The sequence below is a fragment of the Canis lupus genome, chromosome 16 (assembly GCF_048164855.1).
Source record: "Canis lupus baileyi chromosome 16, mCanLup2.hap1, whole genome shotgun sequence".
Taxonomy (NCBI): Eukaryota; Metazoa; Chordata; class Mammalia; order Carnivora; family Canidae; genus Canis; species Canis lupus.
Genome location: NC_132853.1, coordinates 54,229,900 through 54,247,707, shown reverse-complemented (window position 1 = coordinate 54,247,707; position 17,808 = coordinate 54,229,900). Strand labels below are relative to the sequence as shown.

The window sequence follows — 17,808 nt, the reverse complement described above, 5'->3', positions numbered from 1 at the left end:
TAAAGGAAGGTGGAGCCTGGTCCCTTCTGGTTCCTGCCAAATAATGCCTGCTTTTGAGGGTAGTAACCTCACCTATAGCATCTTGGTGTCCCACGTTGAATCCCAGAGCCGGGCACGGAGCAGCAGCCCACAGAAGTTCACTGAGCTGCGTGTGCCCTTCTCCTGCTGCCCTGCCCACCTGCTCCCCCAGAGCTGGACCAGGTGTGGGCGTGGGGGCCGAGCAACGGCTACACTGTCACCTGCTTCTCCTTTGTCCCCTCCAGTCCCGGGACCGCCCATGGGCATCCTGTTCCCAGAGGTGAGGACCACATCCGTGCGACTTATCTGGCAGCCCCCCGCTGCCCCCAACGGCATCATTCTTGGTAAGCCCCTCCTACCCTCTCCGGTGCTCCCAGCTGCAGGTAGAAGGAGGAGGCATAAGGTGTCAAGGCAGCTCAGCAAGTGTCCACATCTCCTCCAGAAGAATTTTGAGGCTGATTTCTCCCAGTAAAAATCGCGTTTGGAGGGCAGGGCCCTGCTGAACCTCCAGGTTCAGGTTCCTCAAAGACGATCCATTAGCTGCGTGTCCCTTGAACACTGCATATGCCGCCAAGACGGGCCATCTGGTAAACCTCGGCGGCCGTTCCTCAGCGTGGCCAGGTGAGGGCGCGCTGGCCGGCTCGGTGCAGCCCGTCCGACCCAAAGCACAGAGGTGGGGAGGCTGCTGATCAGAAGCATCATTTCATATTCAAGGATCGTCCAGTAACAGACACACACGCGGCCCCCCTCGGGGGCAGGCTCATGGGGTTGAAGTCGGCAGCAGTGTGAACGCGAGCAAGCCGGATCCCCCCACAGCCTCAGCCCCCTCCCCCGTGAAAGGGTGGCTCGGGCTCCCTGTGCCTGGCGTGTGGCCCTCAGGGCCGGCATCCTGCAGGGCCTGCCCCAGAGGAATGCTGCACCTGCACCTCAGAACGGGGAGTGGAGACCCAGAGGGGCTTAGAAAGACCCGGGTTGGAATTGGAGCTCCGTCACTTCCTGGCAGGTGGTCTGGCCCCTCTGAGCCTCTGTTCCCCTCAGCCTCAGGTGAGGCTGTCCATCGGGGTCCCAGACTCTGTCTATAGAGTGCCCCCCGCAGTCACGATGAGCAAAAGGCTTCAACAGCAGCCAGGATAGCCCAAGGGCAGATGCTGTGGTGGCCAAGGAAGGAACGACCCCATCCCGGGGCCCTGGGAGCTGCTGGCCTGCTTCCCAGCACGGCCCGTGTCCTTCCTTCCCACAGCGTACCAGGTCACGCACCGGCTCAACGCCTCCACGGCCAACGCCGCCACGGTGGAGGTGCTTGCCCCCAGCGCACGCCAGTACACGGCCACCGGCCTCAAGCCCGAGTCCGTCTACCTGTTCCGCATCACGGCCCAGACCCGCAAGGGCTGGGGGGAGGCCGCCGAGGCCTTGGTGGTGACCACTGAGAAGAGAGGTGACTGCCCACTGGGGCTAGGGAGGCCGGGGAGGCAGGGAGGGTCCCAGCCAACCGGGGCGCTCCCATCCTGTCCTAGTGGGTGACAGGATCTGCCAGGTCAGAGCCGCACTGTCCTCACCTGGAGGGGAAAGTGGGCTGAAATCTCGGATGTAGGGTCAGCTCCCTTCCCCTCTCCCCTCCCCTTGGGGAAGATGGTGTCCATTGGGTGCCATTGGCCTGCTGCCCTGAGCTGGTGCCTCAGCAGAGGTCGGGCTCCCCTGATGCAAACTGAGACCCCGATTCCTGCGAAAGTGGTTCGTTAGACTGTGTCCCCAGGAAAAACCAGTAGGACAGTGGTCTCCGCCAGGCTGTGCCCCCCGGGGAACACTGGGCAATGTCTGGAGATAGTTGTCGCAACTAAGAAGAAGCTACTACTGGCATCTAGCGGGCACTGCTACGTACCCTGCAGCGCATGGGACAGCCCCATAACATACAATCCTCCACCGCAAGTGCCAGAGCGCTGAGGCTGAGAACCCCTGCAGGAGGGCCTGGGGCTGCGAGGAGGCCCAGTCCAGCAGAGCCCCACCGGGAAGCGTGGACTCAGTCCCACTCGGTCAGGGACAGCACAGGCCCCATCTCAGCTCTGGGACAGGTGGGACCAAAGAGCTGGGTGTTCAGACCTCGTCACCACCAGTCCCTGGTTGGGCTGCCCTCAGGAGATGTAAACTCCCGGGCACCTGGGCCTCTAATGGCCCGAGGACGGGAGCCACCGCAGGTGCTGGCTGTTGGGACCTGCGTGCACGGAAAGAGATGGAGCAGCGGGCACCGGGCCTGACCCCAGAGCACCTCCTTCTCTTCCTTGAAGAAGCTCACCCCCCGCCCCCTGCATCACTGACTCCCCTGCCCATCCCCCTCCGCCCCTCCCAGACCGCCCACAGCCCCCCAGCAAGCCGGTGGTGCAGCAGGAGGACGTGAAGGCGCGCAGCGTGCTGCTGTCCTGGGAGCCAGGGAGTGACGGGCTGTCCCCCGTGCGCTACTACACCGTCCAGACCCGCGAGCTGCCCGGCGGCAGGTGGGCGCTGCACTCGGCCTCCGTGAGCCACAACGCCTCTGCTTTCGTGGTGGACAGGTGAGGCCTGGGTCCGCCAGCATCTCTGCCCCTGCCAGCCCAAACAGCACCAGTGGGGTTCCCGGGGGGTGGGGGTGGGGACAAGCACGGGGGAGGGGGGCCGGTAGGGAGTGGGGGGCCCCTGAGCTCGCGCCTGGAGCCTGCCCACCCCCAAATGTCTTCTACAGCCTGCACCCCCAGGACCCCGCCTCCCTCCCTGCTCTCTGGAGCCCTGTTAGGGCTGCCTCTTAATTCTCTATTTCTGGAGCCCAGAAGCCGCCTCAGCAAGGGCTCCCCATCCTTCATTAGCAATTCCTCCGGGCCAGACAGCATCCCCTCTCCGTCTGTAATAGGAGAGTGGAGCTTGCTTGAGAAATTCTGGCTTCAATTTAATTCCTAGTGGGTCGTATTTTTTATATTCGGGTTGACGTGACCGAGAGTTTTGAGCAATACTTTCCTCCTCGCCCCCACCCCCCACCCCCAATACATCAAAGAGGAAGGCATTTGCCTGGAGAGGAACGAGACTTACAGAGATGAAGTGCTGGTTAACTCTTGAGCAGCTTGACCCTTCCTAAATTTAGTAAATTCTTGAAAGGGATGGCATTCTAGGGGGGGAAGGAGTTTGCTCAGAGGGAGAGTTATGGGTGGTGTCGGAGCGGCTTGCCCCTGCGAGGTTGGAGATGGGTAGACAGGTGCCGCCTGGGGCCCCCCCACAGCTTATAAGCAGGGCTGAAGGCCACCCCCCGGGCTGAGGTCAGGGCTGTAGGGCCTGGGCCCCGTGGACCCGCTGGAACATGCCTTCTCTTTGAGCCTTGACGTTCCCATCTGTGAAAGGGATCAGCACCCTCTGCCCCCCGCCCTTTCCCGAGTCTCCAAGCAGAGATGCCAGGGTGGAGGCATTAGGGGATGCCTCTGTTCATCGAACCCCATGGCCCCCCATAGGCTCAAGCCTTTCACGTCCTACAAGTTCCGAGTGAAGGCCACCAATGACATTGGGGACAGCGAGTTCAGTGAAGAGTCGGAGCCGCTGACCACTCTGCAGGCCGGTCAGTGCCCCCCACCCTCAGATCTCTTTCTCTTGGCCCACCGGCACTCCCTGGGCACCGGGCATTCTCTTCTGAGGGGAGGGGCCCCAGCGGTGGGAGGGGCGGGGGGCCTGCTGGGCCTTGTGTCTGGCTCCCAGGGCAGACTGCCAGGGAGGATTGGGCCACAGGCACCTTTGCCGTGGGCTCAGGCACCCATGCCATGCCCAGCAGCCTAATATGTTCCTTCTCTGAAGTCCCCAAGCTCGTGGTCAACCCCAGAAAACCAGTGAAGGGGCTACTGAGGCGGGGGGGTGGGGCTTAGCAGCACAAGAGACTTGGGGTCCAGGGACAAAGAGGAGGGGGCTCTGGGCTCGTGGGTCCCGACTGGGGTCAGGGCTGCACACTTGCAGAAGGATCTGGTCCCTGCAGCTTCCCAGGGAGCCTAAGCTCCGGCCCCCAGAGCTCACTCATCTCTCTCTCTCTCTCTCTCTCTCTCTCTCTCTCCCCCCCCCCCAGCCCCCGATGAAGCGCCCACCATCGTGTCTGTGACACCCCACACCACCACCTCCGTGCTGATCCGATGGCAGGTATGGCCCAGCAGCCAGCAGGCCGGGAGGGGCCCGTGTCCCAGGAGGACTCAGACCCACTCTGTGCCTGGACCAGAAAGGCAACAGCCCCCAGCAAGGCTCGGATATTAGACGCACATGCCCAGACAGGCCTGTTGTTCCGCTCTCCAGATGGTCCTCTCGGGCAGGCACCCCTACCATCCCCTCCTGCAGATGAGGGCTGGGTTCTCAGGGACATGACTCAAAAGGCCCTGGTCACACAGCTAGGAAGTGGCAGGGTCAGGCTTAATGCCTCCGGGTCTGGGATAGAAAAATGTGTGGGGCTCTCAGGGCCCCCCAAGTCCCCATGAATCCTGGCCCACCGTCAGTGAAGGGATTCCTAGTAAAGAAAGCAAACACCGGTATACAGCGGGAACACGCTGTCCAGGTGCAGAGGACCCCTTCCTCCACTCCTCTCCCCCGTGGTCCTGCCGTGGCCTGAGGAAGCCCGCCTGATGCATCTGAGACCAGGCTGCCCGTCGGTGCCTGTGGGACCCTCCAGCCTCCGGACCCGGCAGGTCACCCACGGAGGCCCCAGAGCAGCAAACCCTTGTCTCCGCTTTTGGGAATCAGAGGAGCAGGCGTCAATGTTTGTCCACCTGCACCCCCCCTGACCGGAGACCCCTTGGGGAGGAGACAAGAAGGGGCCCAGGGCCCCTCCCCAGCCCGAGACCTCACTGCAGGACGACAGTCCCTCAAGTGACAGTGACTTTGTGCAGCTAGAAGCCAGGACGAGGGCTGCAGAGACCCAGGGGCCACGGAGGCTCCAGCAGCAGCCAGGGAGACAGTTAAGGAGCTAATAAAAGGCTGAACCATTGCAGCAAGATTTTAAAAAGAGGGATCATAAAAAGTAGTTTCCACTTTCCCCAAAAGCCGAGTTCTCCACCTCGGAGCAGAAAGCACAAGAGAAAATGGTAAAAGGCAGAGGGGGGGACCGTGCACCCAAGTGATCACACACACAGGGTGGGCTGTGCGCCCCGGGGCACGTTCCTTACCCTCTCTGAGCCTCACTCACCTTCCCGATCTGGGAATGGGAACGGCCTGGTGCTCCCAGTCCTTCCCTGCCTCACGGGGAACGTTGCAGAGATGAAATCACCCCCTTGGAAACGCTTCGTAAATTAAGAACGCTCGGTGTCATTTTGATTCCTTTCCCTGGTGGACGCTCAGGCTCTGCCCTGTGGTCACAGGAGCAGGGAGGGCAGCGTGGAGGCGGGTGAGCCTCGGTGTCCCTGCTCCTCCCCATCACCCCCCTCTGCTCCCTTCCCTGCAGCCACCTGCAGAGGACAAGATAAACGGCATCCTCCTGGGCTTCCGGATCCGGTACCGGGAGCTGCTCTACGAGGGGCTGAGGGGCTTCACGCTGCGCGGCATCAACAACCCAGGAGCCAAGTGGGCCGAGCTGACCTGTGAGTGGCAGCCGCGAGGGCTCAGGGGACAGTGGGGAGGGCACACTTCCCTCCCTGCCCTGCAGCTCAGCTTCCTGGAGTCACCGTGCCCTGAAACCCTCCGCCCGCCCCCCAAGTGCACTCCTCCCCTCCACCCCCTGGTCCCATTGACTAACTGGGTGTTTATCGAGCACCTTCTGCATGCCCTCGGACCCTGGGGCACACCAGTGAACAGGAGAGACAACCCCTGTCCTCCTGGAGCTCACGGGCTCAAGGAGGAGCCAGCGCTCAAGACGTAAATGTCTAAGACGGTTGCATGACAGCCTCGGAGGACATGGCCTTGGCACTGACCCTGAGGGTTGATCCTGAGTCAGAGCTAAGGGGAAAGCCCGGCAAAGGGCCTGGGGTGGAAATGACCAAGATATGAGCCTGCTCACCCCAGGGACCTGCTGCTTGGAGGTCACTGTTCTATCCCCGGGGGTCATCGGGGGCAGGAGTGGGAAGGAAAGAGCCCAGCACTGGGTTGGGGGGATCCCAGGGAGAGTCCCAGCCCGGGAACAACGTGGTCGCCCTTTAGGGCAGGAGGGCGATGCTGGCCGTGGAGGACCAGAGGTAGGGGTGCCGGATGGAGGCTCCCGCACTCGCTCGCTGGGGCCCAGGCAGAGGCTCGAGATGGACCTGAGGCCCAGGATGGGCGATGCTGTGCCTCGGGCTCCGTGACTGGTTCACGGGTGGGGGGCGGTGGGGGGAGCAGGCAGGAGAGAGGAGCCCGGGGAGGATTTGGGTCCCCAGGCAGGTGGGGGCCGAAGAGCAGGCGAGGTGCGCTCCCATGATTCTCTTAAATCTTTTGTGCCTCGCCTTCCAGCGAGTATTAGCAGACAACAAAACCACTGAACGCATAGCAAAGGAATATTCGTAGAAAAAAATTGGATGTAGCTGACCCAACGGCTGGCGCTATTCTTTTATATTTTGGAAACACGTGCTTGTGGTCGTGATGTTATTTGCCTGTGATGATGCAGCCCTAGGTCCCAGTAGTGAGATGGTTGCTGGTCCAGGGGAGGAAATACCCCCCAGGACCGTGTCAGGGTGGTGCTGCGGAGTCCCGGCTCAGACGAGGGAGCGACTGGGGACCGAGGGTCTCCCGGAGTGGCCCTCGAGGGGGTGCTGGGCTCCTAGGGGCTTGGGGTGCCCCGTGTCCCCCGGGCTCGTGCTCACTGTCTCGCGCTCCTGCCCAGGGCCCCTCACTCACCGCCAGGCACCCCGCCCCCCCTTCCGTGTGCACGTGTGCTGCTGGGTGCCTCCCCCGTCCCGCCCCCCTCCTCGGGGTCTCTGCGCAGCGGGGTGCGTGTACTAACCTCTGTGTCTGCTGTCTCCCTCCGGCCCCCCGCCGCCCGCCCCGTAGCCATGTACGCCGTGCGGAACCTGAGCCGGCCCAGCCTCACACAGTACGAGCTGGACAGTAAGTCTCCCTGCACGGCGGCCCACGTGGGGCCCAGGCCTTCCAGGGATGGGGAGCGGGGCCTCTGAGGACACCCGAGCCCAGGCTGCTGGAAGGATGGGCTCTCCGGCTACGTGCACAGACCTAGGGGGTGCTGCCCGGGAAGCGTGCCTCCCTCGGGGGCAGGATGGGAGCGGGAACAGCTCCGGGCCGGTGCTCTGTGGGGTGGGTCCGGGGTGGGATCCCTTGGCCTGCTGGTTGGAAGGGCGGACGTCCACGTCGCCGCCACCCACCTCGTCCCGTCGAAGGTGCTTGGCTGCACAGCTCTGTGCTCCAGGCCAGCCCCCACCTCTGGAGCGAGCAGACCACCCCCCCCACTGTCCCCCCAGGGACCTGGGAACGTTCCTGATGGACACCTGGGCCGCCCCGCGTCCTTCTACAGTCCATGGTTCTCCCTGGGGCCCAGAGCTTGGGCAGAGGGGCCCCATTCTCTGGACGAAGCAGAGCTGAGACTGTGTTGCCTCGTCCCCTTCCTTCATCACGGGGTGTATGGCCAGTTAAATTAGGGTGACTCCCCACCCACATTCCAGGTGCAGGGTAAACCCCCCCCCCCCGAGGAAGGGGAGAGGGCAGGGGGCCAGGGAGAGCGGGGAGAGAACCTTCGAGCCTCCCCCGCCCCCAGCAGGGATGGCGACTCCCATCTAGGGTTTCCCAGCCGTGTTCCTGCAGCTGCCCTGTCTCCAGCTTCCGTCCAGGCACCTTCACCCAGGACCCCAAATTTAATGGAAACATAGTGTTTCGTAGCCCAGAATTCACATCTTATAAGCGCCTTCCTGAGGCTGAGCTTCCTGTGTGAAGAGCTGCCTGATGGGGATGGGCTCTGGGAACTTTAAGCATCTGCCATGGGGGGAAGGGGTGACCTGTGACCTGGTGTGCCCAGGACAGGCGGGAGAGGGTGGCCTGTGACCCCGTGTGCTCGGGACAAGCAGGAAGGGGTGACCTGTGACCCCGTGTGCCCGGGACAGGCAGGAAGGGGGTGACCTGTGACCCCGTGTGCCCGGGACAGGCAGGAAGGGGGTGACCTGTGACCCCGTGTGCCCGGGACAGGGAGGAAGGGGGTGCCCCGTGACCCCGTGTGCCCGGGACAGCAGGAAGGGGGTGCCCCGTGACCCCGTGTGCCCGGAGAACAGTGTTGGTTCACAGCAGTCCCTGCATAAGTACTAATAGTGTCTTCTCATCAGCGCCGCCTGGTCCTCTCTCCCTCGGCCGGGAAGCCACCACCGGCATCCTGCGTCCCGATGCCCAGGGTGGAGGCGGAGCATCCCGCGGCCACCCCACTCCTCACCTATTCTTTCCTGAACCTTCAGGCAGGAACTAGCATGACGGGTGCACCGCACAGCCTCCGCCCTCCGTGCTGGCTCTGTCCCCCGCAGGGACGGTGACCTCTCTGTTTCTCCCCACCCCCAGATCTGAACAAACACCGGCGGTATGAGATACGGATGAGCGTGTACAACGCCGTGGGGGAGGGGCCCTCGAGCCCCCCACAGGAGGTCTTTGTGGGGGAAGCAGGTGAGCCCATCTGCCCTTCCAGCCCCGGCCCTTCCCACCCCAGAAGTCCAGCTAGGGGACATACAGGATTCGGGGGCCCCAACCCACCTCCTCCCTGAAGCCCACTCGTGCCGCTCACTCCCGGCCTCTCACCCCCTCCAGTGCCCACGGCGGCGCCCCGTAACGTGGCTGTCCACGGCGCCACGGCCACGCAGCTGGATGTGACGTGGGAGCCGCCACCGCTGGAGAACCAGAATGGAGACATCCAGGGCTACAAGGTACGGGGCGCTCCACCAGAGACGGGGGTGCAGGGGGGCACAGGGCCAGCCCAGGGGTGGGAGTGACCCCCGGGTGGTAGGAGGGGGAGGTCGGCAGGTCTACACCTGCTCCCTCGGCTGGTTGCACCCAACCCACTGCAGTGTTGTGCAGCCGATGCAAAACTACAGCCGTGCCCTCCAGCATCCTCCCAGGCTGAGCTCGGATGCCAGAAGCCCGGGCCCTGCTTCGGGCAACACCCCCTCACCCCAGGCCGCAACTCCCAGTGCCGGCAAAAGATCCCTCAAAGTGGTTACTTGGCCAACCCTAGTATTGATTCGGCCCATCGGCAAGGGACCCCTGGCTAAGGATGTGGAAATCTCTGCTTAAAATGATTTCCAGATCTTAGATGGTGTCACTCGTTGTAACAGAATTCGTCTCCCGTATGCTCAGAGCCCTTTAGAAATCCTTCATCCTCTCAAATGCCCTGCGAGGCAGGCAGATTGTAAAGGTTCACACCCATGGTACAGATGAGGAAACCGAGGCCCAGTTTCGGTGGTCCGGCCAGAAGCAGGTAGAGAGAGCCGGACGCCTCACCCTGAGGGGCCGAGGGGAGCCAGCGAACACAGCCCCTGGAAGAGGCGGTGGGCAAATAATAATAACGCGTGTCCTCGGTTGGAGCCGCTGCTGTGTCTGGGCCGGTGTCCAGCACCTCTCTGATTCCTGGTGGGGGCTGGTTGTTCCAGAGAGAAGCCCGGTGCAGTGGTTAGGGGAGGGAGTGAGAGACCCTCCGGGGCCTCATGGTTTACGTGGCTCGGCCCCCTCATTCCACGGGCAGAAACAGCTCCCCCGAAGGCAAGGGGCTTGTTAGTATAGGTGGCCCCAGGCAGCCCGGGTGGCTCAGCGGTTTAGCACCGCCTTCAGCCCAAGGTGTGATCCTGGAGACCAGGGATCGAGTCCCACATCAGGGTCCTTGCATGGACCCTGCTTCTACCTCTGCCTCTCATGAATAAATAAATAAAATCTTTAAAAAAAAAAAAAGTATAGGTGGCCCCAGTTGAAGATAGAAACCCACATGGGAGTCTCTTTCCACGGGGCGGGGGTGAAGGAGGCAGGAGACAGGAGGAGAGGCATCCTGCCAAGGAAGCTCTAAAGATGGGTGACACCCCTCAGGCCCGCCCAGGAGGGCCAGCTAGCAAAGCTAAATATTGCACCCCTAGCATATGCGTCCCGTGGAAAGGAGGCGGGGCCTGCAACAGTTTGATAGCCACCGGACTGTCGAGGTGTGGAAGTCTCCAGCGAATGTGCAGCCCCAGCAAACGTGTGGACACACAGACGTCGTGTACCACACGGCAGATGTCTGCGTGCTCGGGAAACATGGAGCCAGTGGCCGTTATTAGCTGGGGACCCAGAATTGCTGCATCCCGGACGTGCATTAGCATTGACGTTAATGATGTGTGGACGTCACCAGCCCGTGAGCACAGCTCGGATGAGCTTGACTTGGGTCAGACTGAGCTGTGACGTGTGCGCGGGCAGGTGCGTCCGTGCAGCCCAGTCTCTCGGGGACGCGTGTTTATTGAGCTGTTATTTTGTGCCAAGTAACAGCAGTATTTCTCAGTCTGGGAGTAAAGCAGTGAACAGAGAGGCAACATGAGCTTGAATTTTAGGGGAAGAAGACCAACAATGTACAAAAACAAGTCACACCTCCAGATGGTGGGAAATGAAGCAGATTAAGAGGATAGAGAAGGAAGCTGGGGGCCGGTGGGCGGGGGGTGGGGGTTGGAATTTTAAATAGGGTCGATGGGAAGGATTTAGTGGGAAGCTGACACTTGAGCAAAAAATGAAGAACAGGGTGAGAATCACATGTTCTTCTGGGAGAACATTCCAGAAAGAGGGAAAGAAGAGCAAAGGTCCTGGGGTTGGTGCGTGCTTGGCGTTTACAAAGCTCAGCAGAGTCCCATGCGTCCCAGAGTGTGTGGAGGGCAGCATGATGGGAGAGAGGTCCAGGCAGTGACCTGAGCTGCTGCATCACACAGTCGCTCCAAAGTGAGAGGACAGCCAGGGAGGGTTTGGGGCAAAGGAGGGCCACAAGTGACTCGGGTTTTTAAAGGGCTGTGCCGGCTGCTGTGCTGAGAGCAATCTGAAATGGGGAGAGCAGGAGACCGTGAGAGGGGACTGAATCATCTGGGTGCGGCGTGGCGGTGGCCTAGGCCAGGCGGCAGCAGCGGGGAGAAGCGTGCGTGCTCGGGCTCCGTCCGAACGGCGGGGCTGATGGAACTTGCTGAATTGAATGTGGAGTGTGAGTGAGAGCGGAGAAGCGGCAAGAATTCACAAGCAAGTAGATGCTGGAGCTTGCAGACACAAGGCGGGAAAAGACCAAAGAGGGCAGGAGGAGGAGGCTTGTGGGGGAGAGCTGGGGTCAGCTTGAGACGTCTGTCCGTCTGTCGGACGCCCGGGGGAGACCCCCAGCAGAGCTGGGGATACATGTCTGGAGTTCAAGAGAGAGGGGGTCTCAGCTGGAGATGTGAATTGTGGAGGCCTCAGGATATAGATGATGCTGAAAGCACAGAGATGACACACGAATAGAGAGAAAACACAAGAAGATTGAAAACTGGGGACCCGGGACCAGGAAAAGTGCCCGAGGTCTCAGAACCTATGTAAAGAACGTGCTTCCCGGAGGAGGGAGGACTCTGATGCACCAAACGCTACTGAGACCTCCCGCAAGATGAAACCTAGGAAGCCATTGTGCAGGGATTGCCAGACTAGAGCCCAGGGCTCCACCTGGCCCCCCACTTGTTCTCGTAAATAAAGTTTTATTGAAACACAGCCACGCTGCTTTGGAGGTACGACAGAGATGTGTGGCCTGAGAAACGCAAAGTACCGATTGCCTGGCCCTTTACCGAAAGCTTGCGGAGGCCTGGATTATTGCATTAGCCAGGCCCAGTTCCCAGGTGACTCTGACCAGAGCTGGGGGCAGGGGAATGCCTGCTTGGAGGGATTCGAGAGAGAATGAGGGGAGACAATGAGTACAGGGACACCACCCCCCCATGCCCTTTAAGGAGTTTTGCCTTAAAGGGAAAATGAACCGGACAACAGAGGGGGTTTTGAGACAGGAGAAATGACAGCTTGCGCATGTGCTGATAATGATCCCGGGGAAGAGGGGGCATGTGGCGATTCTAGGAGGAGCCGAAGCTGGGGGTGGGAGCTGAAGTCCTGGAGGAGGAGAGAGGGCCCGGGACTGCGTGCGTGCAGAAGGTAAGACAGTCTTAGGAGCTGGCGGTGCAGCCGCGGGGGCGGGAGGCGGGCAGGGCTTGTGGACCGGGGAGACGGTGCAGAGAATCTCATCTCCAGAAGGAGCCTCAGCTGGGATGGAGGAGGGGAGGGGAGGGAGCACGAGGAGCGGTGAATGAGACTGGGCGGCAGGAGATGCTTGCAGCGGTGGTGGTGGTGGCCCCGGGCAGTGGCCCCTGATCTAAGCGAGGCTGAAGTTGGCCTTGACAGGAGGAAGCTGGAAGGGCAGGGAATGGAAATGGTAGATACAGGTGGTGCCTGTGATTTGCTCCAACACCTGCTCCTGCCTGCATGAGGCTAGATGCTGGAGACACACGGGGAACCCGATCCGCCAAGAGGTCAAGCCCCCCCACTGCGGCGTGTGCATCCTAGTGGACTGCTGGGATGCACGGCCACTCAGCCGTGCGCCCCTTCGGGACCGGGCTCAGCGCTCAGTCCTCGGTGCCATCTGCATAAGGGCCGGTCGGCAGTCACCCGACAAAGGTCTGCTGAATTCAGCGTGGTGCCCCGAATTCAAGTGCTGACTCCAAGCAGGGTGCCCTGCGTCTGCATGTGGCGCCGGTGGGGGGTCCTGGACCCCAGTCCTCCCCCCCACCCCAGAACAGGACTCTGGCACTGACCCCTCTCTCCTGCACCATTGTCCTCTCCCCACCCATGGGGCACAGAGCCCCTCTGAAATACATTTCCTCTTCGGGATGCCTTTTCCCGACCCTTCATATTTGTCCAAGCCGGCAGCCCTTTCTCTGCTTGGTCCCTTTACAGCAGAAACCCTCAAAAACAGTCTTCTGACCCGCCACCACCACCACCGCCAATCCCCGTCCTCCTGCTGTGTCTTGAACCTGCTCCAGGGAGCTTCTCACCGCCCCACATGCACCCCTACTCCACCCCCGACCTCTTTCTGTCCAGGCTGCTGTGATTCCTGTGGGTTTGGGGTTTTTTTTATTACTATTAATGAAAGACAGACAGAGAGAGAGAGAGAGAGAGAGAGGCAGAGACACAGGCAGAGGGAGAAGCGGGCTCCATGCAGGGAGCCGGATGTGGGACTCTATCCCGGGTCCCCAGGATCATGCCCTGGGCTGAAGGCAGCACTAAACCGCTGAGCCACCCGGGCCGCCCAATTCCTGTGTTATCTAGAAGTCAGGTGCAGGGCTCCCCCTACCTAGCTCAGCACCACCATTTGACACAGCAGGCCTCTCTCTCGTCTGAGAAATGCCCTCTCCTGTAAAAAAAAAAAAAAAAAAAAAAAAAAAGGGAAAGAAAGAAAGAAATGCCCTCTCCTTCTCCTCTCCACGTCCCTCACCGGCGGTTCCAGCCTCCGCCCAGCCCCTGAGCATGGGAAAGCCCCCACCCACCCCGCTCACCTTGCAGCTCTTCCTACATCCACTGTCTCCATGTGCTCTCAACAAGTACCACCTGTGTGCTGACACCCCCCAGCTCTCGGACGTTCCCCATGGTGCTTCCCCTGCACCCCAGAACCTGCAGGAACTTGGTCCCCTGTTGTGTACCTGTCACTGTGAACATTGCTTCCTGAATGACCCCACAACTCGCTCTCTGATGCCTTCTCCTATCAGGAGAATCTGTTTTTAAAAATCAGGCGGGGTTAGGGACGCCTGGGTGGCTCAGCAGTTGGGCGTCCATCAGCCTTGGGCTCAGGGCGTGATGCCGGGGTCCCGTCGGGCTCCCTGCGTGGAGCCTGCTTCTCCCTCTGCCTGTGTCTCTGCCTCTCTCTGTATCGCTCATGAATAAATAAATTAAATATTTTTAAAAATTAAAAGTGGGCGGCGTTAGGAAAAAGCAAGAATTTCTGGGTGACGACGAGAGGTCCTGGGTGCCAGGTGGGGGACCCTGGTATTTTTTAGCAAGTTGAGAACTTGAGGTCCGTAGCGTGCAGAAACCTCCTCGGCCAGCAAGTGGCGCCAAATACTCGCTGATCCTCCCCGGGGCACGCGGCTCGCAGCTTCCCCGGCGGACCCCAGTCCGGAGTTCCTGACCCTAGTGAAGAATTGGAGCTTCTAGGAGCTTCTGAGCTGCCCCTGAGCAGCGCTGAGTAATTGGAAGTCTGAGGAGCGCAGCTGGTGGACTAAAGCCTTTCTCACTCCTTACCCCCTATGCTCCTTCTCACCTCGGTCCTGGAAAGTGGGGCGTCTATCACCCCACTGGTCGGCCGACGAAACCACGGCTCAGGGGAGTCACCTGGCGAAGTCACCTTGTGCATGCGTGCGTGAATGCAGCCCTGGGGTTCAGCCCCACGCCGGCCTGCAGGTGAATTCGCGCAAAGGTGAATCACCAGGGGCCTTGTCAACCACTAGCAGGTGCTTTGCAGCATGTGGGGGGGGGGGCGGGGACCTGACGCTCTGCATCCCTAACCAGCTCCCAGGTGATGCTGCTGCTCTTAGCTCCCCAGCTCTGGTTCCTGAAGAGCAGAACTGGCTTCTCCCTCCAGTAACTAGACCCTACAAGCCCCGCGGCAAACAGATACGTGGGGTCTGTGCTCTCCCGGGAGTGAGTCCAGCAGAGACCAGAGTATTAGCTGTGAAAAGGAAAGCTCTGGAAGGGTTTCTAAACCAGCTCCTCCATACTTCTGGGACTCACACCCACGGTCCAGGGTGTGTGGATGGTCCCTGAGGCTGGCAGGGGCAGGGTGAAAGGCAAATGTCTCCATCTCACTCCCACACTTGGCTGTGCCCACAGATTTATTTCTGGGAAGCCCAGCGGCGCAACGTCACGGAGCGGGTGAAGACGCTTTTCCTGGCCGAGAACAGCGTGAAGCTCAAGAACCTGACCGGCTACACTGCCTACATGGTCAGCGTGGCAGCCTTCAACGCCGCCGGGGACGGGCCTCGGAGCACCCCCACCCGGGGCCAGACCCAGCAAGCAGGTGGGGGGGGGTGGACACCTGCACCTGTGCTCCCGGCGGGGGGGGGCGGGGGTGGTGGGAGCAGCGGCCTTATCTGCTGAGATATCTGGGCTGGGCACCCAGGGCCTGTGTCGTGGCCTCCAGACGGGGAGAGCACAACCCAAAAAGAAGGGCCTACATGAGAGTGCTCAGAAGAGAGAGGCTGTCCCCAAAGGGGCCTGGAGAAAGCCTCCAGATGTCCCCTGTCCTCCCCACATCTTGTAGCCCGCCAGCCCGTTTCTGCCCATGCCTTGTTCCCACCTGACGGTCTTATGCGGCCCCGGCTTTGTTCATTCTGCACATGTTCCCTGAGCATCTTCTAAGGACCAGCACTGTGCTGGATGGACACCGTCGAGGTCCCCACCCCAGGGAGCAGGACAGGTCATAAACACGTATCTAGATGAATGGGCCTCAAGTGGGGGTGAGCGTGAGCAGTCGAAGGACAGGGGCGGGGTGGACAGTGGCCTTGGACAGGTCAGGCTGCAGAGGCCTCCGAGGGCTGACCACCGGGGCCTGACTGCGAAGAGGCCAGCGTGGAAAGCTCTGGAGGGAGGGGTTCCGGGCCGAGCGAGCGGCAGGTGCAAAGGCCTGGCGGCCGGAGGGGGTGAAAGGAGCAGAAGGCCAGGCTGCTTGAGAGGAAATGGCCAAGGAGGGTCGAGGAGCCTTGGGAGGAAGTCTAGGATGGGTTCTCAGTGCGCTCGGGAGTCTCTGGTGGGGGTAAGCAGTTGGGCAATAGGATCCGGTTCATGATTTCAAAAGCTCTCTGCCTGCCGTGCGGAAAACAGGCTGACGGAGGGGACAGGAAGGAGGCAGGGAGGCCACTTAGGAGGCTGGACGGTGGGGCAAGGCGGGGGGGGGGGTGATGGTCAGGACTCTGCTTCCCGCTCAAGTGGGGCCGGGCTTATATGTAGTGTCCAGAGGCGCTTCTCGGGCAGTGAGACGCTCGCTCCTTCTAGAAGCCCCGGGATGAGCAGGCCAGGTGTTACCCGTTTCAGTCAGCAGGGGGTGGCCTGGGCAGTGAAGCGTCTTGCCCAGGACCACCTGCCTCCCCGGCCCGTCACTGGGGGAGCAGAGGCTCGAGGCCAGGACAGGTGAGCTGGTCCTGAGCTGTCTTCACTGCCTGTCACTGAGCCCCCTCCTCGTGGATTTGAATACAAGCCTTTTGTCCTGAGCCCCCATTGAGCATCCCCCCGTCCTCTCTTAAAGAGAGAGCCAGACCGTGGAGTCGGTTAAGCGCTGTCCTCTTTGGGGACAGGCCACGGCTCCTGGGAAAGCTTTTTCCTCCACTGGTTCCCGAGGGTCTGGTCTGTCTGTCTGCTGGTCCAGACCACTCTCCGTCAGTGTCACGGGCCGGATGCGAGCCCCTGGGAGCCTGGAAGCTTCCGGCAGCAGGACAAAATGTTCTGACCCGAGTCCCTCTTGCTAGGGAAGGCAGGAAAGGCCCCCTGAGTCGCCTCCCTCCTTCAAAGCCCGCTGGCTGGGGCTGCCTCCCGGATGGAGCGGAAGCGGGGTCCAGATTAGCCTCGGCTCGGTGGGGGGCGGCCCCAGGACAATAATAGCCCGGTCATCGCGCCTGAAGCCAGCTCTGCGCTTCCTTCCCTGCCTCTCTGTCCTCCCCATCAGAGGCCCCCACGGCCCCCATGTTTTCAGGGTCACTCCAGCCTTCTCAGGCCAAGAAGGCATCTCTTCCAGATGGTTTGACTGTCCCTCTTTCTGGATGCTTCTGACAGCCTGGTCTCTCGGTGACAAGCCCTGGGGCCCCAGGGACGCTGGAGAGGCCTCAAGGCTGGCTGCAGTGCTGGCATCTTCTCTTCCCCGCCCGCTTAGTGCCCCCAGGCCCAGACAGCCCCTGCCTTCTCCACCGAGGAAGGCAAAAGACAAGCCTTACAAAACCAGGACATCACCTGACCCCACAGTGACCCTGGAGGCTCAGTGTAGACGTGTCCTGTGGTCTTAGCCAGGGGCCAGGGCCACTTAGCAGGAAGCAGAGTCTTCCAACTTTAGGGAAAAGAAAGCTGCCTTCCCTCCCAATTCTTGGACTCTGGTATTGGAAAGCCAGAGCTAGCAGCTTCCTTTGGGGGTGGGGGGGGGGCATGGCTGACCTCTGATGAACCCCTGCTCACTCTCTCTTTCCCGGGCCCAGACCCAACCGCCCCTGCTGGTCCCTGGAAGCCGAGCAGGGCTTTGAAGGGCCTCGGGAGGACAAGACAAACCCTTTGCTGTCTCCCTGCAGCCCCCAGCGCCCCCAGCTCTGTCAGGTTCAGTGAGCTGACCACGACCTCGGTGAACGTGTCCTGGGAGGCCCCGCAGTTCCCCAACGGTGTCCTGGAGGGCTACCGGCTGGTGTACGAGCCCTGCACCCCCGTGGACGGTGAGTGGGACCCTCCTGGCACCGCTCCCAAGGGCTCTCTCGTCGGCATTGCTGGGGGGGGGCACTGCACAGACTTGGATGTGATGAGCATCTCCCCCACTTGCAAAGGGAGAACCTGGGGCCAAGAAAGGAGCATTTCTGCACCTGCACGCGGGGGCTCAGAGTTGAGCAGCACCTGGGTCTCCCACCGAAGTGAGGAGGGAAGGACAGGAGCCTGCGAGACACACAGCGTCCACGGTGGCCAGGCTGCTGTCAGGCCCAGAAAGAGCGGGGAGCCCCTCGTAACCCCTCCTATGCCTGCCAGGATCCAGAATTTAGGGTGTCAGCCTTATTCTGGATAGGCCTTCGCCTCTCCTGCTAGGTCAGGAACTCATTTGAGAATCTGATAAAAGCCTCAGAGCCTCTCCCCAGAAAGCACAGTTTGGGGGAGTCGTTGCACCCCGCTTCCCTG

General features: G+C 61.2%; 1 protein-coding gene across 2 annotated transcripts in view; it reads left to right on the top strand.

Moving 5' to 3' along the window:
- SDK2 (sidekick cell adhesion molecule 2) overlaps nucleotides 1–17,808 on the top strand; it is a 256,823-nt gene that overhangs the window by 211,997 nt on the left and 27,018 nt on the right. The window contains exons 28-38 of one of the 2 annotated variants that reach the window (XM_072781425.1): nucleotides 264–362; nucleotides 1,259–1,453; nucleotides 2,363–2,564; nucleotides 3,486–3,589; nucleotides 4,085–4,155; nucleotides 5,444–5,579; nucleotides 6,961–7,017; nucleotides 8,464–8,565; nucleotides 8,707–8,822; nucleotides 14,782–14,968; nucleotides 17,220–17,357. In XM_072781425.1, the coding sequence (XP_072637526.1) occupies nucleotides 264–362; nucleotides 1,259–1,453; nucleotides 2,363–2,564; nucleotides 3,486–3,589; nucleotides 4,085–4,155; nucleotides 5,444–5,579; nucleotides 6,961–7,017; nucleotides 8,464–8,565; nucleotides 8,707–8,822; nucleotides 14,782–14,968; nucleotides 17,220–17,357 (1,407 nt within the window). The remainder of the gene's footprint in view (nucleotides 1–263; nucleotides 363–1,258; nucleotides 1,454–2,362; nucleotides 2,565–3,485; nucleotides 3,590–4,084; nucleotides 4,156–5,443; nucleotides 5,580–6,960; nucleotides 7,018–8,463; nucleotides 8,566–8,706; nucleotides 8,823–14,781; nucleotides 14,969–17,219; nucleotides 17,358–17,808) is intronic. The other variant, XM_072781426.1, reaches the window with a different exon arrangement.